This window comes from Hakea prostrata, chromosome 4, assembly GCF_041222555.1.
Source record: "Hakea prostrata isolate BN-2017 chromosome 4, UWA_Hpros_2, whole genome shotgun sequence".
Classification (NCBI taxonomy): Eukaryota; Viridiplantae; Streptophyta; class Magnoliopsida; order Proteales; family Proteaceae; genus Hakea; species Hakea prostrata.
Genome location: NC_142603.1, coordinates 12,865,408 through 12,884,813, shown reverse-complemented (window position 1 = coordinate 12,884,813; position 19,406 = coordinate 12,865,408). Strand labels below are relative to the sequence as shown.

At 35.3% G+C, this 19,406-nt stretch overlaps 2 protein-coding genes across 2 annotated transcripts; one reads left to right on the top strand and one right to left on the bottom strand.

The window, feature by feature from the left end:
• Positions 1–1,665: 1,665 nt before the first annotated feature.
• On the bottom strand, positions 1,666–8,709 carry LOC149017980 (B3 domain-containing protein Os01g0234100-like). Its single transcript, XM_089153837.1, has 7 exons — positions 8,678–8,709; positions 8,364–8,423; positions 8,245–8,310; positions 3,328–3,475; positions 3,024–3,230; positions 2,478–2,556; positions 1,666–2,351 (listed from the first exon to the last, which is right to left on the bottom strand). The coding sequence occupies exons 1-7, from the start codon at positions 8,707–8,709 to the stop codon at positions 1,666–1,668; spliced, it is 1,278 nt and encodes a 425-aa protein (XP_089009963.1).
• Positions 8,710–13,938: 5,229 nt separating this feature from the next.
• On the top strand, positions 13,939–19,251 carry LOC149017979 (putative membrane protein At3g27390). The gene is made up of 9 exons (XM_089152306.1): positions 13,939–14,331; positions 14,408–14,516; positions 14,633–14,828; positions 14,941–15,077; positions 15,734–16,022; positions 16,115–16,221; positions 16,357–16,519; positions 17,210–17,658; positions 18,246–19,251. Exons 1-9 carry the CDS (start codon positions 14,247–14,249, stop codon positions 18,394–18,396), a joined length of 1,686 nt encoding a protein of 561 aa, XP_089008432.1. The 5' UTR covers positions 13,939–14,246; the 3' UTR covers positions 18,397–19,251.
• Positions 19,252–19,406: the final 155 nt, after the last annotated feature.

The following is a 19,406-nucleotide window of genomic DNA, read 5'->3' as shown; positions in this document are numbered from 1 at the left end:
TTTCTCAAATCTCTCCGTCGCTCTCTATTCCCTCTTTTCCCCAATCGGTGGAAGGTTGTAGGTTTTTTGAGAAAAGAAGAAAAAAAATTCTGGTATATGCGAGATCTGGTAGTGCATTCCGCAAGCCTAAATGTTTTATGCCGGAACTGGAAGTATCTCCTGTGGATTTGGAAGCTTTGCTGGTGCGAGATTCTCGTGTTGCCGGTTGCCGTCGGTGTGTTTTCACCATGGCTGTTGTTTTCGCCCATGTGGTGTGTTATCTCTCCACCCTTGTGGCGTGTTATCTCTTCGCCTTTATGGCATGTATTTCCGCCCTTGTGGAGTGTCTTTGTCCGCCTTTGTGACGCGTCGCCTCTGTTGATGTTTATGATGGAGGATATGTATGTCGTATTCCTTGTGCTTAATTGTTGTTGTGGTGGTTGTTATAATTATTATTCTAAGGGCTTAGGCTAAACCCATTTCTTAGTTAGAATGACCTTGTTTATTGCATATATGACATTTAGTCAATTTCCATTCCTTGGTTCGGATCGAAACCTTGGGTTTTCATGCATTTATCTTTTGTATTTCGTCTTTCTTTTGATGTGTCGTATTTCCTTTCAAGTTCATCAATGAAGTATTTCAGTTTGATATAAAAAAAAATGATGATACTAATAAAATAATAATAATAATAATAATAAGTATTTATAATTAATTAATTTTTAAAAAATAATAGATATAATTGATTGCAAAATTGAAGAAATCCCTATATGATTTACCCTCATAAAAAGAAACAGATGGAAAGAGCTTTTTTAAGGTCTGAAATCTGTTACACCCCCATAAAAAGAGAATCAGATGGAAAGAGTTTTGGATAGAAAATCGAGGCAAGATGAGCTGGTAGCTGGAAATCGGCACGCTCTAGAGTCCGGGCAGAAAGAACAAAAGCAAAAAGCAATAAAGAATCACAAAATCTCCATGTCAGATTCCAGAATCACAGTTTTCTGAAAATTATCTTTTCTTGGAAAGAATTCTTTGAAGATTTCAAAATCACTCATAAATGTTTACTTTTTGATGGTGGTCCAAACTCCACAATTCATCGCTATGGTTCTGAATTCTATATATATACTTTTTTTTTTTTGTTGAGAAAAGTGTTCTGTATTTTTTTTATTAGATCATTTCAGCCATTAACAAATATTAAAACCCATTTAGGTTAAAGATATGGTAAGAATAACCCATATTCAATTTGCTAATACGGCCATGCCATTATCTTAAGGATTATATATATATATATATATATATATATATTGGTTGCCAACCCCGGTTTCTAAGGCTTTGCCCTGACTAATCCGGTGTTCGACCAGGTTGCACACTTAACTGTGGTGGGTGAGTCTCCCAGCTGGGATTTTTTGCATCCACAAGGTTTCGATATCGGAACCTTTGCTTAAGCGGATCAAGCTGCTTACCACTTGGACCAACCCCCGTTGGTAAAGGTTATATATTTACTAAAGCATAATTACAGTGTAGACAGAGAGAGTCCCAGTAGTTACATGCTGATTTACATAAATTCCACAAAACTATACATCTAAAATCATTTTCCAGAAAAAAGAAAACCCTCTTCATTTCATAGAATCTGTTTGTCAGCTCCATAAGAAATCAAAAGGTAGAACTGAAATATAAGGAAAACAAACTTCACCAAGGAGCATTGACCTTACCTTCAAACTTCAACTTATGTTCCATTGCCTTCAATTTTAGTGTCTGAATCTCTCTGTATAATTCCATAAGTTTCATTTCTTGTTCTCTCATATCCTTTTCCAAGCAAGCTCTTTTGGTCACAGCTTCATTGTACATCTTTGATTCCTTAGCTTTCACAAGCCACAGCAGTCGTAAAAAACCCACATTCATGCCCAATCTCTCAAAAGCATCCAAGCTTTTGTCCCAACAAGCAAGGTCATTTGGAGAGGTGGTAAGTTTGCATGCTCGGAGGGCATCAGCCACATTGACAATCTCAGAAATTGTTCCAACAATTAACTTAAGGTTGATGCCTTGAATAATATTCTCATGAATGAAAGAATTCTGACTTCGGCAGAGCTCATAGTACTTCAGTCGAACATGTTTTGGAAATTCAGAATCAATAGTCAATCCATTCACTACAATGGTGAAATGCTCAAAGTTCTTAACATCTTTAAATTCCTTGGTTGCTTTTTCCAACTTGAAACCTCCCAAATCTTTAGAACTAATTTCTGTAGTGTCATAAGCACATTGTTCTTTGGATAATGGCCAGGGGCTAGAAACAGATCCTTGGGGAGTATCATTGTGATCTCTCTCTTGAAAAACAGATGAATGGCGAGATACTCCCTCAACTGCATTATCATCCTCTACATTCAAAGAGAAGTGATTATTGTTTTTAAAACAAATGAAAGAAAAGTAAAATTTGAATGATAGCCTGAAAGGCACAAACAAAGATCATTGCAAAGTTCTGAATAATCAAGAAACCGAGTTACCAACAAGAATTTCCTCTTCAATCGCATGAAGCACAGAAATTTCAGAATCAGCGAAACCATTTTCTCTTATGATGTGCACCTACATAAAAAGCAAGCAGGATCAGAAAGGAAAAACTTCTTACCAAGTGAATTGGAGAAATAAGTGATTTGAAGCATAACAGCACAAGTACAAAAGGAAAAAATGGAAAAACAGAGAATCTCAAAAGACTAATCTAACAGGATCTTTGTATTGTAGTCTAAAACAGTACAAGGGGTTAGCAGCTACGTAAGAAAGCTGAATTTTAGCCCTTCAAAGAGATGTATTTAGAGAACATCTCTTCCAAATATCAAATATCCAGAGTGAAGTTGGCCGCATTATTGAATTCCACATGATTTAGGAGGTCAGTTAAAGAATCTAATATGAAAAACAAGGATCAAAAGCATAAAAAAAAACTAAAAGCCTTGCACCCACATAAAAGATCCAGCAAAAGTGATCCTGAATTCAGAGTTACAGGGACAATGCATTGTATATTTGTATAGCATGATAGTTTGGGAACAGTGCATCACCTTGAACTTAGAAGCCTCGACAAGTTGGACCACCAATGAATCTCCTACAACCAATTTGTGTTCTTTAGAGAATTTCCTCCATCCACCACTTAATGCTGGCGCTCCAGCAATGTACTTTGTTTTATATTCTTCACCATTTTGATCTACCAATGTGATGCTACAGTCTTCTTTAGGCAAGTTCAACTTGCAAAAATCAGTAGGAATTTTCTGTTAACAGAGAGCATTGCTTCCAGTTACACCAGCAAGAATGACTAATTTTCATTGAACTTTTGTACATTTCAGATAAGATTTTGTTAGTGCTCACCAACCAAAAAGCCCCACTGACATGTGACCGACATATCAATTTCACAAAACTGGGTATGTCTGGTGCTAATGTCTTTTGGAGTTCAATGGCAGTCTGCATTGAATAAGGATTAACTTCATCCCTAGTCATGTCCATCTTCCGCTTATGGCTTCAAATAAGTTACAGATGTCAGAAATACACTCAACAAGACGAACAAAAGAGGATGAAAACCTAACTATTGTCAAATTTTACTGCCGAAGAAATGTTAAAAGGTGTCCCAGAAATAAATACTCACAGACCTTTTATTCTTGTCCGACTGATCAGCAAGAACCCATTCACGAGTAAACCCAAATGCAAAGGCATGAAATTAGACATAATTTCAAATAAAACTTAAGCATATTAACATATAGAGCAGCAATAATCTCAATATCCATGTGAAAGGACATTGAAGACACTACAGTTACCAAACCAAATGGAATCAATATGAGACCCGCAGTGTAGTGGATTCCAAAATGATCGGTATCTGAACGGTCTTGGATGTCTTGGTCTCGCCTATTAACAAAATCAAGCTTCACCATACCAAGGATGGTCATAAAAATATTATAGAATGGCATCGAAGAATCACCTGCATCTGTTTAGGAGCAGAATGTCTTTTCTTGACCCGCAGCAGAAGTCTATTCTATTCTCTCACTTTTTTTCCCCCTGCAAACAGGGTATGTGAGTATGCATTTTTGGAAGAACATCACAAGCAGAGACAAAGACCACCATGTATGAACAGGTTAATTTATCACCAGTGTTGGGCTTAGGTCTTCTTACAGGCACAAGACATTAAGCCACACGCTTGACAAACTACACAAAGAATGATCCAGAATGACAGTACTTCCTCACCTGCTTCCTGCTCAAACTGGAGATGAGAGAGAAAAGTGGTCAAAATTGCTGCAACTTTCCATGAAAATAATTTGTTGTCTTACATCCTCTTCTAGTTCATTGTCTTCGCAAGAAGATACACACAAAGAGAGTTACACAGGGATGAAAGAGAATTGAAGAAGTAATGGAGGAAGATGGCTAGGACTGCAGGAATAGGGTAGCTGGTAGCAGTGGACTATGAAAAGAAAACGAACGATGGCGGTGCTGAACAAGACCTTTTTACTTGACAGGAAAAAGACAACCCAAAAAAAAATGGGGAAAGGCATGACAAAAAAAAATGAAATAAATTAGAGTGGTTACTTATAGATGTAAAATTAAGAAGGGGTTATATGGTAAATTTGCTGTTTCTTGTTTGTTCAATTGTTTGTTTTTTTTTTTTTTTTTTTTTTTTTTTTTTTTTTTTTTTTTAATAAAATACCCCAAATCATATATAATCCGATTGGTTTTTTTTCTTTTTTCTTTTTTGAAAATGAATCAACATTTTGGCACAATTTAGAGCCTCCTTTGAAAAACTGTTCATGAAAGAAGAAAAAAAGAGTTCCTTAAAAGGTGGAGTATATTTTTATATCAAAACATATCCTTTTTTTTTTTTTTAACTTTATTATTTTTTTCTTGTTTCATTCTTTTTTGTTTTAAAAGTTTTTTTTTTTTTTTTTTGGTTTGCCAACCCCGATTTATAAACCGGTGGTTCGACCCGCGTCGCACACCTGGCTGTGGTGAGTGAGTCTCCCAGAGGGGATTTTTTGCATCCACTAGGATTCGATACCCGAACCTTGAACCAAGCTGCTTACCACTTGGACCAACCCCATTGGTTTTAAAAGTATTTTTATTCTCGTGTAAACATATATGAGTATAGTATTTATAAACAATAATAAAAAATTATATTTCAAAACAGGGAAATGGAATGAAAATGTTGTTATACAATCCTTCATATTTGAGTTATTAAAAATTATAATAAGAATAAGATTTTTTTATTTTAGAATAACTTAAGACCCCTAAAATAAATGTCATCCCCTAAGTTATCCAATATATTAATTAAATCTCCTAAAATAAATGTCACCCCTTAAGTTATTCAGTATATCCATCAATTTTTTATTTTTTATTTTGAGTAAAGCATTAAAATGATACTCATTAGGGTTAGATATCATTGTTAAAATAAAAATAAAAAATTAATAATAATAATCTTAATATAAAAACCCTATGTTTGATTTTTTTTTTTTTTGAGGTAATTTTCACCTGGATCTAAGGTTTGGTCCAAGTCACTTTTAGTTCAATTTAAGTTTTATTTTACATATGGCTCCCCTGTGGTTTCAAGATATGATTAAATAAAGACAAACTTAACAGAAATTGTTTGTTTAATAATTTTTGTGACAAAAATACACTTGCTTTTTTTTTTCCCCAATTTATTGTTTTAGTTTTTTTTTTTTCTTTTCAATAAGTTACTTTCTTTTATTCAATCTACCAAAAAAAAAACTTAAAAAAGAAAACTCAAACAAATAAATCAAAAATCAACCCAAAAAGTGAGATAAAATGAGAAAAACTTGAGTAAAAAGAAGTGCTACAGCCAAGGGTTTGTCTTCAGGTTCAGGGACGATGCCCAGATCAAAAACTCTAGTTCACATAAGCTTCATCACCAAACCAGTAACTTAAAAAAAAAAAAACATCCTGAGAATTTAAAACAATGAAGGAAGCAAAAAAAACCGAGTGAAGAAAAATCTCAAACGACTAGGGAAAGCAAAATCCAAAAGAGGGAAAACATTCATCCCAACAGAAGAAAAAAAAAAATCCTCAAAATCAAAAGCTTTGTTAAGGGTTGTAGAGAATCGTGGAGCAAAAGAATGGTGAAGATGGGAGAGAAGAGAGATCAAGCAACAACGATTTGGTCCCATCGTGAATCACAACCTGGTAAATAGAATACCTTGTTTTCGAACTTGATATCCCTGAATCGGTCCATCTTCCTCTTCTAAACTTGATATCCCAGGTTTTGCTGGACTATGAAACGTAATGCTTCAAAACCTTAGCTAAGAATCTAATCTTGAAATCTCAAACCCTAAACCTTTGCTAAGAATTTACCACCATTGCTCCCAAATCTAATTTCAAAACGAAACAAAGGATTTAGGAGGAGATTCAAAACCAAACCAAGACGTAAATACCGAAAACTAAAGAGCCAAATGAGGTAGATTGTTGAGATATTGTAGAGGGTGGGGCTTCCAAGCTTCAACCTACATATTCACTTTCCATTTGGAGACGGAGTTATTTGCTTATATATATTTTTTGAATTGTTTTTTGTTTTGGTAGATTGAAGAATAGAAATAAGTTTATTAAAAAGAAGAAAAAAAAACTAAAACAACTAAATTGAAAAAATAATAAGTGTATTTTTGTCACAAAATTATTAAATTAACGATTTTTATTAAGTTTATCCTTATTTAATTATTTATTGAAACTACATAGAGAGCCATATGCAAAAGAAAACTTAAACTGGACCAAACCTTAGATCTCGGGATCTAGATGAAAATTATCCTATTTTTTCATCTTCTTTTACTGTTGTATTTTATTATTATTATTATTATTTTTTGTTTCTTTCTTCTTATAATCATAAATCTTTACAAAAATTCGGGAGATATTGTACTTTTAAATTTAGGATGTTGAAGCTAATATTGGAAATAAAAAGTACTTAACGCTAATGGTAATAGTAATAAACAGTCTAGCTGATAAATTGGATAAATAGGAAGTAGCATTAGGGATAATTCAGGATGACACTAATAAACATTTGTTTTTTAAATTTATTTGTCCAAAACTAAGCAAAGCAACGGAGGAGAAGGGGTAGTGGGCCCACGGTAAAAAACACCTTTTGGAAAAAACCAATTTTTTTTTTTTTTAAAAATTTCATCCATGGGCTCCACTATTTTGCAGTGGTCGGGAATCGTCGGGGTGAGGATCCGGATTCGAGTAGGAATCCGGATTTTCTCCCCCATGGCTTCCTGACCACAAAAACCAGTGGGTCCCACTGGTGTTGGAAAATTTTTTTTTCAATTTTTTCCAAAAAGTGTTTTTCACCGTGGGCCCCACTGATATATGTGGTCAGGAAGCGTCGGGGGGGGCACTTTGTGCTCCCCGTCAGGGTCGGTGATCCGGACTCTTCCCACTCCATCCCTCACTTAAAAGCATCAACCCCTACACACAAACCGAGAGAGATAGAGAGAGAGAATCTTCCAACATTCATATTAGAGACTTCATTAAGTTTGCGTATGCGTCTGAATCTGCGCGTAGAGAGCTAACATTCATGCCCAACATCTCAAAGGCATTCAAATTTTTGTTCCTCGATGTAAGATCATTCTGATTCTGAGGGTTAGTAAGCTAGCACACTCGAAGGGCATCAGCCACATTGACAATTTCAGAAATATTGTTCCAGATATCAACTTAAAGTTGATGATGCCTTCAAGAAGATTGTCATGAAGGAAAAGAATTATGACTTCGGCAGAGATCATAGTACTTTCCTCGAACATGTTTAGGAAGATCTGAATCTATACTCAGCCCATTCACTGTAATGGTGAATTCCTCAAAAGTTATTCACATCTTTAAGTTTCATGACTGCATATTCCAACTTGATGACATTTGCATACCCTTCTACAAACGCTGATGGGCTGGAGTTAGAAAGTAACCTAGAGCCATTTTGATCATCAGTCTCTAGAAGAACAGAAAAAGGAGGAGATAATCCATAATTTGCAGTTCTTTCTTCTACATTCCGGCACAAGAAAGTGTTTTTAGGAATGCAAGAAAAAGAAAACTTTTGAACCGTAACCTCAAACGCATGAGCAAAGATCACTTCTTACAGTTTAATTCAAATTAGTAGGTAATAAAATCTTAATATCTGCATAGATTTTCTTTCTAACTGCAAGAAATTAACCAGAAAATTAAGGCAAACCATAACTCCTTATAATATACAATGCAAGGGGTTAGCTTAGAAGCTGCCTTAGCGAACTCTATAAAATTTGAAAAGATACATCTGACAGCATCGATCTCTTCCTGATATCCAGCATAGAGCTTGCCTCAGTGAAGCCTGAAACATTTAATAACCTAAAACATACACAAATGGTCAAAACCATAAAAAACTAAGGGCTTGCACCAACATGTAACTCTTAGAAATAGTGTCTCTAGCTGCAACAAATCTACGCTGAATAACCATTAATCTACAACAGGAAGACATGAAACAGTAACAAAATCACTTAAAAGCTCTTGGAAACAACCGGGTAGAATGACCCTGAAGAACTATGGATTCCTGGGTTTGATTTTGAAACTTACCGTCTTAGAAAAGAGCTCTGATCTACAATTCGTTCTTTTATGTGGTTTCCCTACACTTTTGCCTTCTTTCCTGTATTTTTATTGGCTTTCTTGTGTTAGTAATATTACGTAATTGAGTTGGGTGTAGAATTTTCTAATACACCTGTGTAGTTCTGGATCACGCTTTATATCCATAAACAGATCATAGCAATCATTTATATCAAATACGCTAAGCACTTTTTTGTAGGGGTGTAAACGGACCGGATTCGGATCGGATAGTGGTAATACCATATCCGCATCCTATTATATGCTAATGACCGGATGACAAAGAGACTGACTTCTTTAGAGGAACCTTCGTGATGCTTTCTGGATCCACCCCAAGAATTGGAGGAGAGATCTTACTGGCGGATAAAATTTGTATGCTTGAGTAGTTTTCTTTTTCAGGGGTTGCTAAACCCCATTTATTTGTTACCAAAAAAGAAAAGATTCTTCTAAATGGGCATACATATAGATTGAATACAAGTTTTTGATTACTTTTATATCTTTACCATTTTATTTGTGAGAATTAAGTTTGAAATTTAAGAATTTAGTAACTTTGGTAATTATTTTAGTAGAAAACTAGTCACATATCATATATAAAAGTTTTATAAAAATAAGAAAAATAAATCTAAATGAATAACTTAATCGGATAGTTTTATTGGATGGATAATAATCGGTAAGAAAGGGGTATAACATATCTGCGTCCTATTAGTAATCGGACGGATTCGGATATCCATAAACGGATGGGGATGCGAATTTCCGTTATCCATTTACACCCCTACTTTTTTGCCATCCATTAGGTTTACAGCTAGGACCAAAATAGATTCTTCATTGTTTTTATGGTAAATATCACTTACCTCCCCCTTTAGCTGGACAAACAACACTTACACCCCCTCTTAAGCTGGATAATATCACTTACCTCCCCTCTTACCTAACAAATATATCAAACACCTCCCCTCTGTTAACTTTCTCGGTTAAATTTAACTTTTACCGTTAAATTTTTTTTTTAAACTCCAAACTATCCTTGGCTAAAAATATTTTTTATTTTAAACCCTAAATTACCCTAATCACCCTAACAGTTAAAATACTAGATTATCTTCAATTAAAATAAATGTTAAAATCAAAACACCATAATTAAAACCTAAATTATCTTTAATTATTAAAATCCCAACATACCCTTTTTTTTTTATATAATTATCAAACAATTAAAAAAACCCAAAATAGTAATACGTGTTTAATTTTATCAACATACCTTTTTTTTTTTTAATTGCATTTTTAATTTTACTTGATAGTAGTACGTGTTTTTTTAATTGTTTGAAAAAAAATATTAAAAAGAGTATGTTGGGCTTTTAAAAATTAAAGATAATTTAGGTTTTAACTATGGTGTTTTGGTTTTTAATAATTATTTTAATTGAGTGTAATTAGTATTTTAACTATTAAGGTGATTACAGTAATTTAGGGTTTAAAATAAAAAAATATATTTAACTAAGGGTAGTTTGGGATTTTAGAAAAATATTTAATGATAAAAATTAAATTTAACCGAGAAAGTTAATAGAGGGGAGGTGTTTGATATATTTGTTAGGTAAGATGGGAGGTAAATGATATTATCCAACTAAGAGTGGGTGTAAGTGCTATTTGTCCAGCTAAGAGAGGAGGTAAGTGATATTTACCCTTGTTTTTATTTTCTTTTCTTTACCAAAGATTCTACTGGCCCACTTTACATTAGGTGGGGTACATAAATAAAAAATAAAAAAATAAAGAAAAGTGCAACCCTATAGTGGTATTGTGTAACCCTGCAGGGGGCACAGGGAGGACACCGGGGCGTGCCGGCCAAGCCAACGGCCCTCTTGGAAAACCCGAAAGAGCACAGAAGAGGCAACCCAACTCGGGAGACCGAGGGGGAAGGAAACGAAAGACTCACTACAACACGAAATATCGAATTGACAGATAGATAAAGGAAGGGATGGTGAAGATCCAAGAGGAAGACCGGAAAGTATTTTAAATAAATGGAAGGATGAAGCATACTCGCAAGTGAAAAGACTTCGAAAAAGTCAAGTCTTTTAAATGAATTGTTGTGGAGTGATTGGAATCTTCAACAGATGAATGGGTAGTTTTGACTTCAATTGAACAATGTGGGGAGCGATTGAGAGAGAGTGAGGTTGATGTGTTTTCATTGATCTCGCACAAATATCTATTTCTCATGCATGCTTTTTTTCTTCCTTTGAGAATGTCATGCATCATGCAAGTAATGAAGTTTGGCGAGAATGATAACTAGAAAGAAAAACGAAAAGAAATTAAACAGTCAAGTTCATAAGCTAGTAAGCTACGTAAATGCCAATACCTAGGTTATAAATAAATAAAAAAGAATGTGAATATATTTTATATATTGTGTTCTTCAGACTAATGGAGTGCAGGTCGTCTCCGTCCAACCGTTCGGCCTCTCATCTCCCCACCTTCGCACATGAACCTATCCGTGTCAAGTCTTATGTGAGTGGGAGATATGGGGATGTCTGGGTGGAGAGGATTTCTACTCTTAGAAATTGTTTCTCTTTATGCTTTCACAGCCAGAGCTGAAGAGGCCAGCCTCCTCTTCCAGAGTGCAAATCCTATAGAGACAAAGTTTAGCGAGTTTGTTTAATTTCTTTTCTCGTAGAACAAAGGGTTGAGATTAGAGTCCACAATGGAGCAAGACTTAAATGAAGATACATGATGAGATAAATGTCTTAATTCTTAAGAAATTTAAGTTTCTTCACTAATAATACTTTCATCTGAAAAAAAATTTTATATTTATTTATTTAGGATAAGGATAGAGTTCTGTGGTTGCCATAAGGAACTGTGAATGAACAATTTCATATCTCAATATTTTTGAGAAAATGATTCTAATTGGTATAGTTTAGTCAGCAAGTAATTATTTCTAAATTGATCATGCTGAGTTTGACTTCTTTAAATCCCAAACTTATCCCAGTCTTAGCTCAGCAATTTTGTTTGGAAGACTCTTTCAATATCTTAACTTCAAGATATAATGTGGTTTGCCCTTTTCAGTTGACTTTAACTATTATTTCAAAGTTGACTTGTATCCAAATTTTGTCTCTTTTAATATTTTATTCACAACTTGTGGTCTAGAGGTTTTTTTTCATGAGTCCTTTTTTGGTAAAAAGTTTTTGTCATGATTCAATATGCATATATGAGGACATTTTGAATTTACGTGGAGAATTGACCAAGATATAAAGCTAGGGTATGAATTAGTTTGGATTTACTTCCACAATGTGAGTCAAAAGTTAAGTATAAAATTTAATAAGCTATAATAAGACTAAGATTAGAGTTCAAAATTTTGACCTTCAGAGCCAGGTTGAGTATTTAACTTGGCCTAACATGAGTTCATTCAGAAAAATAAATTTTTTTACTTCAAAATATCGGTTTATATCCTGAGTTTCAATTGAAAATTTGGTAGATCTTCAGTCTTGCATTTGAGACCACTGGATGCAAGATTTTGGTTTCCGATCATTGACATGTAAAATAAAAAACTAAACTTAATATTGATTTGAAGGTCCCAAAATCTTGCAAGATGATTCTAAGCATTACGAGAATCTTTTCTGCCACTTAACATAAGCATGTAATTAAAGAAAGTAAACTCAAGTTTTACAATGCTTAAGTCCCAAAGTTTCTAACTATGGGAGAAACACACTGAGCTAGAGATTAGAAATCCTATACAAACCATCGTTAAAGCAAGTTCAACTTCAGTGTTGCGCATTAAATGTGTAGCATTGAGTTACGTGTAGCCACAATCTCCCCGAGTGGTTGAGACTTGAGATCGAAATCTTGACCATTCAAATTTTTTATTTTATTTTTTTTATACAAGTAGGTATGGTTAAAAAGAAGAAGAAAAAAAACCCTGCAAATTGGGCGGTTGAAATTTAACCCTTAACCATTTGTTTCATCAAAACCATACACAGCTCAGTGCTACGCATTAACTAAAAGCTCCATCATGTAAAAGCGTAGCTGGGCAAGGCCTGAATGCGGTTCATTAAATGCATAGCCAGGGAACTATATTGGGAGGCGAGACAAAAACCCCCTCCCAAAACGAGATATGCAAGAAATCGGCGATATCTCGCGATATATCGAAAAAATCGATATTATATTAATATTATTTTTTGATTTTTATGCTATTTCTTGCATGTTTTAGATGATTTCTCTCGCGATTATATTTCAATCTTACCAATTCTATCCGATGATTCAAGACTCAAAAGTTAATGTACTAAATATAATTAGAAAGAAAATCTACATAGAATAATTTATAAATAAGAAGACACTTTATAGCAAAATCTTCAAGATTAATGAGCAATCTTACCAACTATATTCTAGTGATTTAGTCCTCAAAAGCCAACATGCCAAATGTGATTAGGAAAGAGTATATACATGAAATAATTTATGGAAACAATTTAAATTGTGAAGGAATTTTGTAATAGAATCGTCAGTTAATCATTCCAATTATGTTAGAAGGATTTAGGGCTTTCAAGGTAACATGTTAAATGTGGTTAAGCAGAAGATTTAAATGAAAATAGTTATAAGAAATAATTTAAATTTATCACATATTTGTATCAAATTAGGATATAGCATCAAATTTACCAAAATAGCCAAGGGGCGAAAAAATTTGAATTGAGAGGTCAAAATATCGTGATATTTTGCCCAATTCGCCGAGTAGCAAACCCGACAAATCGGGCGAACTTTTGTTCCTTGTGCACAGCATTGAAGTTGAACGCCATGGGACATGATGGCTGCCCGCAAAGGAAAAAAAAAACCACAAACAAAAGAGAAAAAATTAATAATAAAAAAGAGAAAGGCCGTGTTCGGCGGTTACAGGTAGTGGGAACATTTGTTCCCGCCACGAAGGAAAGCAAATTTTGTACTCAACGACCCGTTTGAATCGCTGAAGTTTCAGTATCTACGGATTAAATATGACATAAATGTGTTCTTATACCTAAAAATTTCGATATTCCAGATAAGGGTTTCCACTTTCCATAAATAATTGCAATTGAAAAGATTTCTTCGATCTAACCTGCACTGTGGTCCCTCCCGACTTGACAGATACTAGTCTTATTGTATTAGACAATTTGGACATTCTCTTCTCTTCCACTACAAGAAATCAATCACCAACAGAAGAAACAGTTCTGAATTGCAGAAGGCTGCACATAGAGACAAATTTATTATGGGATGGTGCAATCCACGCTGTAAGCAGTGATGTATACTTTGATCTTCAACTTTAGACTTATTTCAAATTTTTATTTTCAAAGATCCTTTATAATTAATTATTAATGTGTGTGTTAGAAGACAGAGAAATTAAGAAAAGGTGAGAGAGATGGGTTGTGCAGCATAGTGGGTCTGGGATTTTTTTTTTCTCTTTTTATTTATTACAATTGGAAGCGAAGCTTCATGGTTGAGACTCTTCTATTTTTTATTTATTTATTTCTGAATTTTCCTTTACCTCCATTGATACGTTTTTTAGCTGCTGCTCACGTTTCTTCCTTCTCTCTCTGCTTCTGGCAATGGTGATTAGCACACTTTGAAGTTTGAAGTACTTAGGTTTCACGCATAAGACGCGTTATGTACGATGATTTCCTGTTTGTTTTTACTGTAATTCCAAACCGAAATCATTTAATTTCAAAGGGGTCGATGATTGTCTTCCATCCGTTGAAATGGGGAATATGGTGAAACGAAGCTTGAGGATCAGCTATGTGGTCCTTGCGTTCTGCTCCGCGCTTTTTTTCGGTGCTCTTAAAGGTGCCTTTTCCTTCCATTTTTGATTTGTTTGGACTTTGGGTACTTGGGTTTCTATTGATTATGTCTGATGTTGCAGGTTTATTGGTAGGTCCTTTTGCAAGTCTTGTTCTGATACTTGGTAACTCTGGGGTCATATTGGGGCTCTTCCCATCTCATGTTTACTGGACTGTCCATACCATCATCGAGTATGGCATTTACTCTTCTCTCTAATCTCTATGTGGTTTTCTTCCAATATTGAATTGTAGAATTGTGATTACTTCAAATTTGCTCTAATGGGTTCATCATTTATCTGCTTTAACAGGACTAATCGGTTTGATATACCGCTCAAAATTGCTTTACTATTCGCTTTGCCGGTATTGTTTGGCATTTGGTTGGGTATTGGCATTACGGGGAGCATTATTGTTGGAGTAGGTTATGGGTTTTTTACTCCGTGGATATCTACTTTCGAAGCTTTCAGAAATGATTCTGTACTGAAGAAGTTCATCCATTTTATTGTGGTAGGTTTTTCGGATATGCTTTTGCTCTTATCTATTATTTCAGAATTTCTATAAAAATTTGAGTAGCCCATGATTTTCTTTTGACGCAATTTTGTTTCCAATCAACTCATAGGATGGAACCTGGGACACTATACAAGGGAGTTGTACTGTGGTCCGTGATTTTGCTGATGTCTGCTACCATTCTTACCCTGTTTACTTAAAGGAGCTAAGAGAGGGCAATGCAAGTTCTGATGAATGCCAGGCTCTGAGGTATGAACAGTGAAATTGAACTTTAGGGAAATGCATTATGTATTAGTTCTTGGGAGGGTAGAACAAGTCCTGGAGCAGGTTCCATGGTTAGAAGGATCTGATTTGAGCAGTCTTTTGAAGCTACCAATGTTTTAGATGACAAAAAGAAAAGGAGAGAATATATATTTATCTATCTAGTGACTAGAGATGAGGACATTGATCAAAGAGCCAGGATTTGCAAAAAGGGGCATGCCCTCACATCCTGCATAGGATAGAAACCCGTAACTGGCTCACAGAATAAGCACTAATGAAGCAGGAGATGTATGATGTATGCATAGCCATGGTATTGAAGTTCAAGCATCATATCCAGGAGTTTAAATGATTAAGGTCACAGTGTGCAATATTGAAGTAACAAGTGTTCTTCAGAGAGCTTAGGGGAGCATCTTTTGTTGGCACTGTCTGTTGTTGTTCTTCTCACATATGCTGTATTCATACTTTATAGGCTGCTTTGAATTTGAATATGGTCACTAACCATGAAAGAAAAACACTGGACTAGAATGCAGTAAACCACCAGGCTACTGCTTAGTGCAACGTAAACATCAAGAACACCCCTATAGGATAAAAGTTGCTTACTTGTGCTATGTGAATAAGTAGTAAATTTTTACATTATTTTGCAGGTTAATACATGTACCAGCATGTATCATTGTGGGACTAATGGGACTAATAGTGGAAGTCCCTCTATATACTGCCATTGCAATAGTGAAAAGTCCGTATATGCTTTTCAAGGGCTGGAATCGCTTGCTTCATGATCTAGTGACCCGTGAAGGTCCATTCTTTGAATTGGCCTGTATTCCAATAGCCGGGTTGACAATCCTTTTATGGCCACTAGTTGTCATTGGGAGTGTACTGTTGTCTATTTTCTCAAGCATTTTCGTTGGGCTTTATGGATCTGCTGTGGTGTTTCAGGTGCACTAGTTGGCATGTATTTTTTCATTTGTTTCTAAATTTGGCTTGTTTCAACAGAAATTACTTAACCATTCATCTTCATATTGGTGCAGGAGAGATCTTTCAGGAGAGGTATGTCTTACGTAATTGCCATGGTTGCAGAGTTTGATGAGTACACAAATGACTGGCTTTACCTAAGAGAGGGGTCCATCCTTCCAAAGTACGCACTCTCTCTCCCCCCTGCACACACATACATACTCTTCCTGTTTTGAGTCATTTAAGATTTAATTTTGAGCTCTTATCTGTTATCTGTTTGTCGATATTTAATAATAGCCATCAAATTGCTCACAGCCAGGCCCCAGTACCGAAAGAAAGGGGTATCTCATTCAACAGAGTTCACCATTGAAGGAAGTCGCAAGTTAAACTCTGTTTCTGTGGAAGTACCTGCATTACATGTGGCAAAGTTGAGTCCTTCAAGATCTGTCAGAGAGACAATACAAGAAGTGCAAATGGTACAGGTTTGTATCAATTCTGTAAACATCAAGTGGTTCTCTCCTTTGTTGGCCCCAAACTCACTGAATTTCTTGCTTTTCACAAATCTTTTTTTTTTTTGTTTTTGTGGGGTGGGGGTTGGGGGGTTGTTTAAGAACGATTCTGAATTTAAGACAAACACATATCGTTTCTTGAGTTTGATACAGGAGACAACTGTTTCCAACTTATGTCACATACAACACTTATCTGACAAGTTGACAAAGAAGCATTTTAGAAATCCAATATAGAGATTTTATCTATCCATATGCAACCATGACATTTGAAATCAAATTCTACAACAGACTGAGTAATCTTCTTTTTAACTAAAGACGTGAATTGAATCCATTTTTTTCTAAAAAAAGAAAGAAAGAAAGAAAGAAAAAGATTCTGTTTGTGTGTTGGTTATAGATGCAATTGCATAGTTTATGTAATCACAGTTTAATAATGAACAGCATGAACCATCATTCATCTGCTACATTTTTTGACCTCTATTTTCAATCTATTCCCTGTTTTAATATGATTTGTTTTATAAACTCTAGATGGCAATTCCCATTTAAATATCTAATAAATAACAGAAAGAGTTTTGATTAGTTATAGTCATATATTGACAATTACCATTTGTTCAGTCTCTTGAGATGAATGAAAATACTTCATAATTTTGATTCACTATATAACAGATATGGGGCCACATGATGAAGTCTTTCGAAACCAGGGGTAAGGAACTGTTGGATACGAATGTCATAACTACAATTGACCTTGATCAGTGGTTGAAGGCAAAAGACAGCAATGAAGCACCCATAGTTGGCATTGGTTTGCCTTCTTATTCATTCTTTCATTTTCTTCTATACTCCATTGAGTCTGGAGCAGGTGGCTTACTGTTTCATGAAAGTGTTGATGTAACGTATATGAATCGACCGCAAGCCCTGTTGTTGGATTGGTTCTTCCATCCCTTCATGGTCTTAAAGGACCAGATTAAAGTCATAAATATGGAAAACAGCGAGGTGAGATTCTTGGAGAAGGTTTTGCTCTTTGGTAGTGATACTCAACGCACAAGAACTTGGGAAAATGGTTCTGTGGTTCCTCGAGACCCTCTCAGAGCTGCTCAAATTCAAGGCATTTGTCGCAGGTATGGACTGTTCTACTGATTGTTGATTTTATACTACTAATTGTCTGGGGGAATCAGAGGATTCCAATCATAGTTGCATTCATTATTACTATGGAGTACATGTAATTCAGTAGAATCTCAATATTCAGTTTTATCAATCTTGAGCCAGAAGAACATTCATCTGCCTCAAGTCGTCCTCTGAAAATGCAGAGAGAGACCCCTGACTAGACCCCTGACCGCCCCCCCCCCGCGGGGGCGGGCATGCAGTTGTAGCCTTGTCATGTAATTTAGACCCTTCGATCGTATGGGAAGGGGGGGGGGGTGGGAGGAGGAATCTTCTATAACTCCATCCAGCTAATTTACTAATATCTCCGAATAGATCCTTAAGCGTCAGACTTATCCTTGTGGAATACCTTCTTTTCTGGAAACTTTATGGTCCTTGCGAAATAGGCCTAGTTGTTTGTTTACTTAAATTTTCAGGCTAACGTTCAGTCCAATTAGAAGTCTTAGTTTGAAGTTTCGAAAACCAAGGACAGATTCTGTTTCACTCTTCCATTTTAGTTATTAAGTGGTTGACTTCTCTAAATGTTGGACATGGATCTTGGCAGATTGACAGGAATTACTAAGGGCGTTTCAAAGTTCCCAACTTACAGAAGGAAATTTCGCCATGTAGTGAAGACTCTGATGACATATTCTCGTGGGGGAGTAACTTCTGAATCCAACTTGATCAAATCAACTGGTTCCATCGATGTCGTCTAGGCCAAAAGATCTTATAATGTTGAGTTCAATGACACAACCAAAGAAATTAAGTTCCTGTAGTTTGGGTTCCAGTAATGTTAGGTGTATATACTGCTCAGTATATGTTTGGATGAAATTGGAAACAGGAGTCATAACTATTGCAACAGTGGCTGGGGAGGAATCATGTCGCATTGAAGCTCCTTGTGCTATTAGACCAGCGAGGCTCAAATTTAGATACTCTTTCAATTCAAGGCTGCAGCAACAGTAACATGTTCAATCATGCACAAGTCCATAAGAGGATTATAAATTATTCAACTCTTAGAACACTGGTTATCAATTTCTGGAAACAGTGAAGCAAGAAGTTTTATGAAGATTCAAGTTGAGCACTGGTTAGCAATTTCTGGAAACAGAGAATCAAGAAGCTTTATGAAGGATATCTTCAATCATTCAGATTGTATCCATCTTAGGTTTATTTCAAGTAATCTAATTTTTTTTTTCTTTCATGCCTTGACACAAGGCATTGCTATGGCAAGAGTTCATCTTAGGGTTTTTATTCTATTCATAGAAACTGTATTATCCATCCCATGCCGTCCAAGTTTTGCATTCAGATGTTTGTAAATAACTTTCTTTCCTGAGAATTTCAGTTAATAGGAAGAAAAAAAAAAAAAAAAAGAGGGTTGAATTCTTTTACATTTGTCATCTTTGGTTTGCTGTCATTCACAGCAGGATTCACCATTCATTCCGGCTGAGTATTTGTTGGGTCGCCCAAATGCAAACTTTCACAAGCCTTACCCCACAAAAACATTTTCTTATTCAATTATCATCATATACATCTTCGATTTGGTCCTTTATAAGGTATAAAATCACCTTTTTTTTTTTCAAAAAAACAATTTCTAGGTGAGAACCTCCACTGGAAGAAACAAAAGAACTAAGCTAAATTAATCCATTGGAAGGTATTTTACAAACATAACACAGTACCAGCCCACCCCTGTAAGCTCTACCCCTGCTCCCCCAGAGAAAAATTGGTCTGC

Excerpts from the sequence above, each read along its gene's own strand:
- LOC149017980 (XM_089153837.1), bottom strand. The coding sequence starts at position 8,709 with ATGGATATAAAGCGTGATCCAGAACTACACAG. Across the intron at positions 8,311-8,363 it reads ACTATTTCTAAGAGTTACAT|GTTATTAAATGTTTCAGGCT; the intron begins GTTGGTGCAAGC and ends TGTATGTTTTAG. Across the intron at positions 3,476-8,244 it reads ATCAGGAAGAGATCGATGCT|CCATAAGCGGAAGATGGACA; the intron begins GTCAGATGTATC and ends ACTTATTTGAAG.
- LOC149017979 (XM_089152306.1), top strand. The coding sequence starts at position 14,247 with ATGGGGAATATGGTGAAACGAAGCTTGAGGATCAGCTATGTGGTCCTT. Across the intron at positions 14,829-14,940 it reads AGTTCATCCATTTTATTGTG|GATGGAACCTGGGACACTAT; the intron begins GTAGGTTTTTCG and ends ATCAACTCATAG. Across the intron at positions 17,659-18,245 it reads ATTCAAGGCATTTGTCGCAG|ATTGACAGGAATTACTAAGG; the intron begins GTATGGACTGTT and ends GGATCTTGGCAG.